Raw genomic sequence first — 12,797 nt, 5'->3', positions numbered from 1 at the left:
AAAACAATTTTCACAATTTTTTATCCCTAAGGGCCTGTATTGACATCTCTGTATATCAGAAAGAAGACATCTGGTCACTATAGATAGAAGGAAATTATACCTGTGCAGATGAGCTTTTTTAAAAGCAAACACTATAACAAAACACATCAGTTGTCCTTCTGACCCCAAAGTGAGGTTCCAACAGTGCCCAGAGCCAGTCACATCAGGGTAAAGTTACACTTCAGATTTGCCCTTAGTGAAGCTGTGCTAGCTGTCACCAACCACCTCCTCACATCCAGGTTAACTCTTCTGTGGATCACTGACTCTGCAGGGTGTGACAGTCTTTTCTTCAAAATTACCATGCCAAACATTACTTTCTGGTTTTATTGTGTTTCTGTTTATAAGTGGTTTGTTGCTATCAGATGAATTCCCCAAACTGGCCATGTGAGGGGCTGGCTACCATGTCTGCCTGGCATGCAGCTCACTTGTCCTCACCTGTCTGGGACAAGCATATGGGCACTCTGGGATACAATGCTAGAGTAGTAAAAAAAAAATTAATATTGACAGTAGTTTTAAACATCAAAAATTATACCTCTGTGGAAAAACCTACTTCTCTTTATAGGCAAATAAGGACAACAACTGTTCTGTCACAAAAACCTTCTGCTCTCAGGACACTTCAGCTGAGAAGTGTCTTGTCTATTTGACATGCCTGACCCCTAGATGAGGAAGGGTGCAAAAATTGTTATATAAAGAACATTATTTAACTTTATTTCTAGCTTCTCCTACTTCAATTACTACGTATGAAACATGTCAGACCTATGAGAGACCTATTGCATTTACCTCAAGATCAAGAAAACTCTGGATTCAGTTCAAGTCAAATGAAGGAAACAGTGGCAAAGGATTTCAGGTTCCCTATGTGACTTATGATGGTGAGAATGGAATTGGTTTTCATCTTTGTGTTATAGCTGAATTACAGAAAATTTTCGCTTAGAATCTCTCTCACACTGCTTGCAGAGATAGAAGAATGAGGAAAAACTTTATGTACCTCCTTTAATTTTAGTTGCAGACTTTGAAATGACATGCATAAAACATATATAATGTTTGAAAAATTATTTTGTATCCCTGTTTCTTCATCTCTAGAGTAGAGATAATACACCATTATTATTTGGAGGGAGTAGTTTTTTGAGGATGTAAGTATTTATAGCAATAATTCAAAACCACTCTTATAAAGAAATAGAGAATTTTAAGGTGATTAAATTAGAATACAGCAACCTTTGAGACACTGAATAATTAACTGGATGCAAAAATTTCTGAGCTCTGTCTTCAAAAGGAGGTCTAGCTCTTGTCTGACTATTGCCCTCCCAAAGGATGTCACAATCACTCACCTGATCTTTATTTTTCAGAGGATTACCAACAACTAATAGAAGACATTGTTCGAGATGGCCGATTATATGCATCAGAAAACCATCAAGAAATCTTAAAGGTAAGAAATTTCTGCTTTCTTTGAAGCCAACCAAGAATTCCTTTTCTTAAGCATTTTCCTAAAATAGATCTCAATACCTTGATACAGTCATATTTAAAGCTCAAGTGTGACCCCAAATTCAGTTCTCTGTGTTCTTAGATTTATGCTGGTATTTGAAGCACCCCAAAATCAAGTAACTAAGCTGGGCTCAGAACATGCTTATGTCCTTTGTGGAAACAGGAGCTAAATGAGATATATGTTAATATGATTAATAAGATTGTATGTTCAAAAAATTAGTCTGCCAAGAATGAAGGACCTATTGTTTGAAGAGCCTTCTTCAGCCTCAGTCTGGCATTTAAATGTTTAAATTACTCATTAAGTTTGCTGTGCATTAAAAAATGTATTTACCTAAATCACTGTCTTGCCTCAATAAGAAATAGTTTTCCAAAGATACAAGCAACACCTGTAATTACTAATTAATTAAAACTGAAAAAACAGCTGGTCAGAGGGCAAAATTGAGCCGTGTAAATGTAGGGCTTGGAAGGACAGGAGCTGAGGAAGGGCCAGCTCCCTTGGCCATCCCTGCCCAGCACTGTTCTCTCCCTCCAGCTTTTGGGTTGCCCAGGTGCCAGCTGCAGTGCACAGTGCCAGGCACAGGCTCAGCTGAGGCTCTGGATCAAGGCTTTCCCAAGGTACAGGAGGTCCTTAGAAAGCTCAGCATCCCTGAGGAGCAGCCTTGTCTCCCATCCATGGAGGGATGGCCTGGACAGAAGCATGGAGCAGGTGGGAAGGACAGCCAGAGGCAGCTTGCAGATCTAGTGCAGACATCTGCAGTTTGTGGTTCGTGCTCCTGCCAGGAGCCCTGCCAAAAGCATCCAGCACAGCAGCCAGACTCATCCCTCTGAAACTCCACTGCAACGTGGAGCAGTTTCCTTATACTCTTCTACCCAGACTCAAGTTTTGCAAAACAGACCTGGTTGCTCTTCAGTTTTGAAACCTATGCAGACACTAAATCCAAACCTTGCTTTTATCTAACATATCTGTGTTGTTTTCCATAGGACAAGAAACTGATTAAAGCTCTCTTTGATGTACTGGCACATCCTCAAAACTATTTCAAGTACACAGCACAAGAGTCAAAGGAAATGTTTCCAAGATCATTTATAAAGCTACTGCGATCGAAAGTTTCCAGGTTTCTACGACCATACAAATAGTCTAGTGGTATTCAATCTTTGTTTACTTTGCATTCCTGTCAAATATTATCTTTCCTCCATAGTAGAAACATTTGCTAATGAAAGCTCTTTTTTGCAGACTTTGTTCACAATTGTTAATGAAGAACACCTATAATGTTTTATAATTGTTAAAAGTCAATGTTCTGAATGGGATTCTTACTAAAAAAAAAAAAAAAGCATCCCTGAGTACGTCTAGTTGGAGATCCAAATTTGTGTCTGCACTAGTGTATCCTTACTTTTCATCTGAAATCTCACTATGTAAAAATATTCTTTCTAGCTTTTTATTTTTCATCAACAATAACTTTTGTCAAAAAAGGAGGAATTTATTCAAATATGATTAAACTACCTGCGGATAAGTTCTGTTATAGAAAGGAGTATGTAGTATAAATAATGCTTGGATTTTGAATTGCACTTGAAGTTTATATTTGAATCTTTAGAAGAAAATGAAACAATCTAAATTTTGTTATTTTTCATTTGTGGCTTGGTGGAACCTCTGTCCAAGTAGAAATCAAAAAGGAAAAAAAGAAGAAAAAAATGTATAATTTTGTTCTATGAATTACATGAGATTGAGTCCCATGCCCTAATGTCCTAATGTTTTTGTCTGTCCTCTTCTAAATTTCTTCACACGTTTGCCACTGTCGATTACTTAATTGAAACAGATTAGCTCTGGATTTCCATTCATCAGTCAGTCCCTTTAAAGACATTTACAATAGGATATGTGAGAAATGAACAACATTAGTAGTCTTGGTTTTCTTTCCATTAAGAGAGCATCTAATTAAGTACAATATATAAATATATAAATATATACTTCTATTTGTGGGTACATTAGTAATGTTATCTCTAGTTACTGTAAATATTATTCATGCTTAAATCTTTACTCCCACACACCCTATTTACTCATATCTATATGTAACTTTGTGTAGACAATTAAATAACTTCTCCAAGTGCTTGTCACTTCTATTAGCACCCAACAGAAGCCTTTTGAGGTTTTAAAATACTGGATAATGGTTTACTCTGGAACAATCTCTTTTAATATGTATTATTCCAGGAAAAATAGCATCAGTGGAGATGCAGCTGCTGCCCAGTATAGGGTCAGCTGTTGCCTCTCCCTTGGGAACCCCCCACATGCAGACCAACAGAGTCACCCTCAGGACAGCACAGTGGGAGCAGCTGCTGCTGGACCTGCTCTCTGACACTCTGGGAACACAGCTGTGTCCAAGGCCCAGATTGTCAGGGGCTCGGGGGTGAACAGGACACGGTTTTGCAGGAGTTGGAGGGCAGGCTCTGTGTTTGCAGAGACCTGGCTCTCCCTTTTATCCCAGATTTGTAGCCACCGTGCCCATCAAGCACAGGGACTGCAGGAGAACTTTAGCCGTGTGCTCAGGCCCTGCTCACAGAGTGACGGAGGGTTTGCCATGATGGTAAATTCTGGGTTTCCTGCTGTTTCCTGCCACAGAAGCTAAATCAAATGGGAGAGGAGCCTTTATTTTCTATTAGTATTTCAGCCTCTTTCCTTTTCAGTCCCTTCCTCTTCTGTATCATTTTCCCTTTTGACCCTACAAGTTTATTAAATGGAGAAATGAACTCTCCTGGCAGCATCCTTTCAGAAGAAGACTAACACACAGTTTTGCTTTGCTGCTTTTTTTTGGTTTTTTGCCTGTCTGCCCTGTAGTTTAACACATGTTTGGATGTTCTCAAAGACATGTATTAGGGGTGGTTGTGGCTATCTTCTGACACTTTCTTTTTGTCCTTGAGCAAGTACTGCCTAAACTTACACAGTTGGTTTCTGTTGACTACAAGCGGTTGAATATTCCATTTCTATGAGAACACACCTTAAGTATTCTGTTTAGTTTTTCTACTTAATCATCTTGTAATTTTGCTTGCCTTCTTTCCTTTTCTGATGAAGAATAGAATTTTTTTCTTTTAAGCCTGAACAGCCTGACTTTATAGTCTAACCATTTTTTTTTCCACTCGTGGACCTTAGATCTTTGGTGAGATTTCTTTTTAATATATACATTTACCCTTGTTAAAAAATGTCACTTCTCCATAAAGGTCTTTTGTTAAAGGCTGTTAAACCTAACTTTTTCTTGAGGATGTTAAAACTACTTTTATTTATGATTCACCAAGGGTCACTAAAAAGAACAAATTTTCATTAATTTTTTCTTTGACAGTACTCATTTGTACAAAAAAAAAGTTTTTAAAAAGCAAATTTTTTTCAGGTACTCAATTATGCAGGAGTATATAGCTAAAAAACTACTTTAGCCAAACAGTAGTTCGAAGTCTGATAGGTTATTCAGAGTTTTATTCAGATCCATTAAAATGAGTCAGGATTGCAGCTATTCTAATGAAAGATATGAAGGAAAATATATGGAAAATATGGTGAAAAATAGCTTCCTCACTTGGCAAATGATTTACAGTGATCTTTAGTATTTCACATTTGAGCAAGCAAACTTCAGAATCTGTTATTGTACACTGAGTTTAGTAAAATCCTTGCTAAAATTTTTGTTTAACAACCAACATGTTTGGACATAATACCATTGTATGACAGTGATGCCAGAATCCAGAAACCACTGGCAGCACCGTAATATTTTCCAGGTTCCAAGTTCCATGGGAAACCCAGTGCCAGAGAGAAACCATAAGAGGGAGATGTCCCGATTCTGGCCACTGGTAGTGGGACCTCAGTAGAGCTGTGAGAAGTGAATACAGGCAAGAGAAATTGCATTTGGCTGTGGCATCACTTGCCCTGACTTAAAACCACACTACAACAAAGCAGGGTTGTGTCCAGTTCATCCTGACAGACAAGCTGAGAATGAGGCTGATATTCCCCAGAGCCACATCAGGGCAGGAACTCCACAGTCAGGACAAGGCACTCGTGGACTTCTGGGGCAAACACAGGCTTTCTGTTGCTGAAGGAAGGTGCTGAAAGAAAGAGAATAATTTGACCCTCAAAAGTTGACACTTAAATGCTTTTGAATTGAGGGGGTTCATATCTGATATATTTAGAAAATGAGTCAGGCTTGAATGCTTGCTACTCTACATAGAAATGCTCTTGGATGTACAAATTTCTAATAAAATAAGTAATGACGAGTGTATATAGGGCAGTCTGAACTGGTTTCAGTTGATTGGAAAAACAGCATAGAATTTTTATATCAGCTCTAGAAGTTAAAAATGTTTTGAATTTCATACTAGGTTTACAGCTACAGAAACTGGCAGTCACCAAATAGGAGATGAGTTCAGCTCTTCATTTGTTGCTTTCATTGTCAAAGTCAGAAAACCTGTTGCTACTGCACAATAACAGCACAGCAACAAAGAATGCCTTCTTCTACAGATGAGACCTACACACATTTGGGAATCAAAAACTGTACAAGGAGAAATAAAGCTGCCTTTAAGCAAACCAGCTTCGGGAATACAGCAGAATATACATTTTACCTTTTACCCTAAATGTGAAATGCTTCATTTGAACATACCAATAAATACAGCCCTGTAGCTGTTCTTACAGAATTACACATTGTCTGCAGGACAGGTGCAACAACAAATTTATGTGTTAATACAGGTAGACTGAAGAAGTGCCCATTTGTGATTGCCCAGTTCCGTGGCACAAACAGAGCTTTTTATTTTAATTTGCAAATGCCTATATGCTTAAAACTGCACCTGCAGCACTTACCATTTCAAGCCTCTCTTTCTGCTTTAAAGAGTGCACTTATTTTTAGTGAGGTGGTGGTGAATCATCCCTAACCATTCTCACCGGCCACCAAATCACTGCCTGCACACCTGCTGCAGTCCAGGACACTGCAGCAATCACAAATTGCTCATCAAGCCCCAAGTTGTGCCTTGAAAGTGCTGAGGATGCAAAGGTGCCTCTGGGTGTCACTTGAACGCAGGCAGCAGCAGGATTCTGTGTTCAGTGCATTGCCACCTCTTCTGCCACACTGCATCTTGCCTTCAATAATAAGACATCCTGCCTGGAGATTTAGCTTGCTGAAACTGGATTTAAAATAACTGAATAATAACTGAAGCCTTTCTTTCATCTCATTTTCTTGCCTTGTCTTCCTTCTTCCATCAGACATTAGATTTTTACCTAAAGACCAACTTTTCAAATGAAATTTATTTCCTCATTGTGCCATCCCCATAGAATAAAGTTATGACTACTCAAGATTTAGACTAATCCTTTCTACACAGCAGCTTTATTCTAGAGTAAGCTTACTTAAAACTAGCTTACCTTGTAAGCCAAGTTTAGTTTAGTTTAGTTTTAGACTAGCTTTGATAAATATAGTATTGGTCAGAGTATTTTCAGAGGGTCCACATTCTGAGTTGTCAGCAGATTTTAAAGAGCACAGCTCACCTGATATCCTGTCTGTGAGCAGAATGCAAGGATGCTGTCACATGAGTGAGAAACATCCTTTACATGTGTTCAGCATTCCAAAAGGACAGTCAAACCCCACCCTGTGCCTTTTTATAAGCCTGCCCAACACATTCAAATTTCTCAGATCAGTTTTACCTATAAAAAACCCAGTTTTAATCTTGCAGATAGCAGGTTTGGAACTTCAGGAGCAAAAGTAGCGCTGTGATTCTTATACAGGGTCTGCTGACAGGTGTTTGACAGCAAAACTCACCTGCTCTGTGACAGCTCCCATGTCTGGACTCTAAATATCTTTGATTGCTCTTACAAACTTAGCTGGAGTAAAATCTTCAACAGCTGGACCCAGTGGCAAACTCCTCAGCCACCTCAGGGGTCTGGATGATTTCTAAATGATGGGAATGAGTGACACACACAGTTCCTTATATCTGTATCACAAGTTCAAGGAGCTGCATTTTTTCATAGTTTAAAACCACTGATTGATAGGAATGGGAGTAACTGGAGGAGTTCTTATAGAATCTCAGTACTTTGGGACTTTAATGAAGTAGTTTTCTAGAATGGCAAACTGTTGTAAGCACTTGGGAAAAGGAATATTTAGTCTTCCAGAAGAATTTATGGAAGAAGGGAAATTTCTGTAAGGTACTATGAACTAACTCCTCAGCGAGAGACTTGGATTCAGAGACAAGTCTTGTGTTTTATCTCTCATCTGAATAGAAGCAGAGTGGAAAATACACAATGTCAAAAACCTGTTATCTAAGGATCTGAATATATACAATTCCAGTTTGTTATTTCATTTATTTATTCTTTCATCATAAAGCCCTTAATCTATAAAATTAATATGTAATATACAAGAGTTAAATGTACAGAAGTACCTTTAGATCTAATAATTTAAACCATCTGTATTCAGAGAGCAGAGATAACAAGTTTAAAGATATACAAACAATTGCAATTCAATTTTCTCAATATCTAGAAAAAAGTGGCTTTGATTAATTAAACTTTATTTTAATTATTGTGAAAATATCTTTTTTAGAGTTTGTTTTTGTTACTTTTTTAATTAAAATTATTTTGTAAATATTGTTTTCTATGTTTTATAACTTAGAAAGGCCATTAATTTGCATTGAGAGCAGCAGGGTCTCAACATGTTGATTATAAAGATACTTTAGGAGACTGGGGTGGATGTGAGGCAGTTGCCAGATTTATCATTCCAGATTACAGATTCCTGTTATTTCTTCAGTCTCACTGACGTGACAGGAAGAGTTTTCTGGGGCACTTGAACATTCTAATTTAAACAGAATTGACTATCAAGTGTCATTCTAAAGTGCTTTCCATTTTCAAAACATAAAAAGAATATGTATCTTAAAGTTAGTGCTGGTTCTTCTTCCATTGTTAGGATAAGAAACAACACAGAACTCAGAAATACAAGGGAATTTAATAGATTACACACATGGATAGTAGAAAGACAAGAAAAGCTGTGGGATCTCTATGCTTGTAGGGAGCAGTGGAAGTGATAAAACCTAACATTGGATCAGATCACAGAGCCTTTTCTACCCAAAACCACTGAGGCCAGTGGTACTTTCACCTGCAAAAAAGTTCATTATGACCATATCCAGCACCATTGTAAGCAGGAATTTCTGGCAGGCTGGATTTCAGGGGGAAGCACACAGGGTGTAATACTGGTTTCTGCATCAATTTGCTCCACTGGGCAGGAGTGAAATTTTAAACTGAACTGTTGTAGATGCTGCTGGGACTTCTAAGCTTTATTACCAATGTAAATTGTGTACAAACAGCGATTTCCATATGAAATGTACAATAATAGTTTAGAACAAGGGTAGTGAATAACTGTACAAAATTTGATACTTAGAGAATAAAATACAGTGCTAAGCTTTACCAATATTTTAACAATTCTGTCAGATTTATAGTAGAAAATGTTGTTGTAAATGTACCTTATAAGAAAATACATTTCCTTTTGCCTCTGTATATTAATAGCTTTGATTTCTATGTCAAAGTTAAAAATGAAGCATGTAATAAAATTTTTTGTTAAAATCACTTTCATAATAAACTTGAAATGGAATGGATACCCCTGCTTGCCATTTATTTTTGTATAGGACAATGCTTCTTGCACAAGAATCAGAAGAGAACTTTTCTTTTTTGATAGCATTTACATATTTTGGTCCAATTTTCATCCTTAAGCAACAGAACTTTTTCTTTTTCATCCAGCTGCTGGAGTCTGTGGGACACTGATACAAGTTCCTTCCAAATAGGCTTCAAGGAGTGTTTTTTAAGGAAGAAATCCTGGCTACAGCAAAGGACTAGATGACCAATATTCCTCCAGGACTTTTAACTACTTGTTAAACTAAATCTGGTGTTACCGTGTATAGCTCATGCAGCTGCCCTTGTCACAGCCCTCTGTTGAAAAGCAGCCTCAAAGAAAGAGAGAGAAATCTCTCATGTTCCAGCATGGCATGTGCCATTCTGCTGCTATCCTCAAGTTAGCAGTTCAGCTTGTTAAGAGAAAGCATCTATGATGTGACAGTATCAGCTTTGCTGATTTAATATATATTGTTCATTATATAAGTACTGTTGGTATGACTGATGACTCTTGGTGTCTGGCAGGTTTGAAAGGCATCAGGAAACTTGCTGTAAAATATCCATTACTGCCTTTTCCAGCTGGTAGAAATTCACTTGGGTAAAATGGCAGCTATCCTCACTGCATTCCAAGAAGACACAACATCACTTTTATGGGACTACAGATGTGCCATATGAAATGGCACTCAGCTGTCCTTGTGCTTCAGAGCTTTAAATGCGTAACAAGAAAAGCCAGCTCCTATCAAAGACAGAAAAGCTGAACCTCAAAGTTCCTAAAAGTCATTGGAAATCAAGTTGATTACTGGTAATGAAGTATCTGTGCACAAGGACAAAATCTGGAATGGGAATCCAGGGAGGTCCCAGCTGACTGGAAGTTGGCAAACATTGTCTCTATTTTCAAGAAGGGCAAGGAACGAGGACTCCAGAGATTCCAGGCCTGTCAGTATCACTTCAAGTGCCTGGGAAAATCATGGAAAAGGTTATTCTAGGAGTTCCTGAAAAACACCTGGGGGACAACCCAGGCATCGGTCACAGCCAGCACAACTTCATGAAAGTCCTGCTTGTCAAACTGATTGCTTTCTGAACAAGAATAGAACAGGCAATTTTGTAACAGCCACTTAAGTTTCAGCAGTCATGACAGTCTTCATTTAAATACAAGATTCTCATTTACTGGAACAGGCCTGGAGTAAACTGCAGAAGGGTCCATTCTCAGTTCCAATCTTGCTGTGACTTCCCAACAAGTGTACAAAATGTAACAGCCTGAGGAACAGCACTCTGGCATAACTCAGCAGGTAAGTGAAAGCAGGCTGGGCATAGATTATTTATTCTTCTTTTATCCAGGAATCAACATCAACCAACTCCTGGTGTCACAGAAAGGGCCTATCCTGTTCAACAACCATTATTTGCTTTTTTTGCCTCTTAAATACAATATCTAAATGGGCAGTCAGCACAGGATGAGGTATGCTACACTCCAAAAGCATTTCTTAACCTGTAGAATAACAGCACCTGTACCTCACTTGTGTGTGTAGAACAGTATTCCTAAGTAAGGTCCAACTTTTATAAAAGTAATATATTATACAGCATGGTATGTATGCCTAAAGACATGGGAAAGGGAAGAACAGAGATCTGCCTTTGAAGGCACCCAAGCAGCTGGTGAAAAACTGTGGAGGTACAGCAGGATGCCTCAAGACTGAGGGCAGCATGTTGGATTGCCTACCTGGACACAAGATCCTTGGAGCTGCCTGGCAAGGTGCTTTTTCATTGTTGTACTCCCAGAATGAGGGCAGCCTCCCTCCACCCCAGAACTGCATGAGCAGTGGGAGAGTTTCTTTGAGAGTAAAACACCTGCACTTGTCAGTGTATGTTATGTCAGCACATAATGTGGGTGCAGTAAATTTGTCTCTTCAGGGAAAGCACTCAGGGGAAGTATTGTTTGTGCCAGACAATTTGTTTGGTTTATTATCCTTCACACACTGATCTCTTGCCAGACTTCGAGAGAAGGCCGAGTCCAACCTGCTAAGATCACTCATCCACCTGCCGAGTGTTCCCTGGAGCTCTTTCCAAGCTTCGCGCTCACATTGGGCACCCATTCCAAGGTGAAATCGTGGGCTTCCCTCCTCACTCAGGTGACCATCCAGCCACACAACAGGACAGCATAGCCCCATTGTCCCAGAGTAGCCAAAGTATGGGATAGATCTCATACAGACTCCAGCTGGCATGTGGATATTGCAAAACCTTCCCAAAAGTTGTGCCTGTCCACAAAGTAAGCAGGCAAAAGCTATACACAGTGATTGCTTGATTGCTTTTTTTGATGCAGAAGAATTCATTTTCCCTTTGTAAAACAGCCTTCTTACAAACCTCTCTGAAGTTTTAAACTCACATATACTGCTATGATAAAACATTTACAGCAAATTATGTTCTTATTATCTAAGCCCCTAACACAGCTTTCCATGCTCTGAAGTTCTAGTTTTACCATTGACCAAGTTGTTCACTTGAAAACAAATGGTTTATTTATTTTAAAGTGCACCAAAAATATGTCCCTTCATCTCCTTTTCACTGTGTTGTTAAGGTCTCTTCTGCCCCTTATATCTTTATCTCTCTTGAGGTTTCCATGCCATGTTGGCAAAGAGGAAGATTCTAACATTAAACAACAGGAATATGAAGTGGGGAATGCACATCAGATCTATTTGGATGAGACAGCCATAAGCATTTGGAATAAAGCCACAAACTGCCAGACTCACAAAACTTTGAAAAACTCTTGCTGTGTTTGTTGGGGACAAATGCTGCTTCACATATGGTAACTCATGATAAATTTCTGCTGCAGACTGCTGCAGGGTAGGAACTAAATGTGGTGGTGCTGGATAAGTAATGGAGCCTGCTGTGACAGAGAGGCTCAAGGGCTCCATGGGTTGGCTTCCTATGGATAGTGCCAGAAGGCTAAATCCTCTTATTTTAGACTGGGGTAGTGCTAGTAAGTTCAGCTTTGCTGGGATCTTTTTACATTCTCTGTGAATTCTTATGTAAAGTAACCCATTAAATTCAACAAGCCCATTGCCTGAGTAAGGGCTGCACTCTTCAGGCACCGTGAATCAGCCACTCTTCCTAAGGAAACAATCAGTATAAAATACTGTGGTGACTTTTCTTTACAAAGATTGTCCACAAACACCTGCAGTGGTACTGGGCTGTGGCTCTGGCATCCATCAGAGCAGGAAGGACTGCTCCTGAAAGCCTCACAGTGCTTGAAGCAGTGGTAGGACAATGGTGAGTGCTGGTCCCTGCTCCAGGAATTACTGCTGTTGTGAAAAACTAGCAAAAAAAAAAAAATAAATAAAACAAGCTGCCAAGCACAGCAGCTGAGCAAGACCACATTATGTAAGTGCTGGACAAAGTCAGGGAAGATCCCACTTACACTCTACTCTTACCATCAGTGATTCTCACTGAGTCTTATTTATTACTTGGAGTTTATCAGCAGCAGCCCCCAGACCTGCAAACTCACCCAAACAGCCAGCCAGCAGCCACAACTCCCATCCAAAGGGATGTGGAAGTGCAAACAAGCAGCAAGAAAGCAGCTGCCTACACTTGGTGAGAAAAAGAATTATGTAAATCTCATGTTCAAACAGGACCACATTCCCCTTGCCTCTGGACAGGGCATGATCACCGTGGCACTACTGAACAAAAACATGAA

The 12,797-nt window shown here is 39.1% G+C and overlaps 1 protein-coding gene across 1 annotated transcript in view; it reads left to right on the top strand.

Annotated features, from left to right (window-relative positions):
• The window catches only part of SCUBE1 (signal peptide, CUB domain and EGF like domain containing 1), a 190,323-nt gene extending 184,724 nt beyond the window's left edge, over positions 1–5,599 (top strand). Inside the window, exons 21-23 of the mRNA XM_058022515.1 lie at positions 756–908; positions 1,383–1,462; positions 2,500–5,599. Coding sequence (XP_057878498.1) covers positions 756–908; positions 1,383–1,462; positions 2,500–2,652 — 386 coding nt within the window. The 3' untranslated portion in view covers positions 2,653–5,599. The remainder of the gene's footprint in view (positions 1–755; positions 909–1,382; positions 1,463–2,499) is intronic.
• Positions 5,600–12,797: the final 7,198 nt, after the last annotated feature.

This window comes from Melospiza georgiana, chromosome 4 (genome assembly GCF_028018845.1).
Source record: "Melospiza georgiana isolate bMelGeo1 chromosome 4, bMelGeo1.pri, whole genome shotgun sequence".
Taxonomy (NCBI): Eukaryota; Metazoa; Chordata; class Aves; order Passeriformes; family Passerellidae; genus Melospiza; species Melospiza georgiana.
The sequence above is the reverse complement of the archived record's forward strand: the minus strand, read 5'-3'. Positions and strand labels throughout refer to the sequence as shown.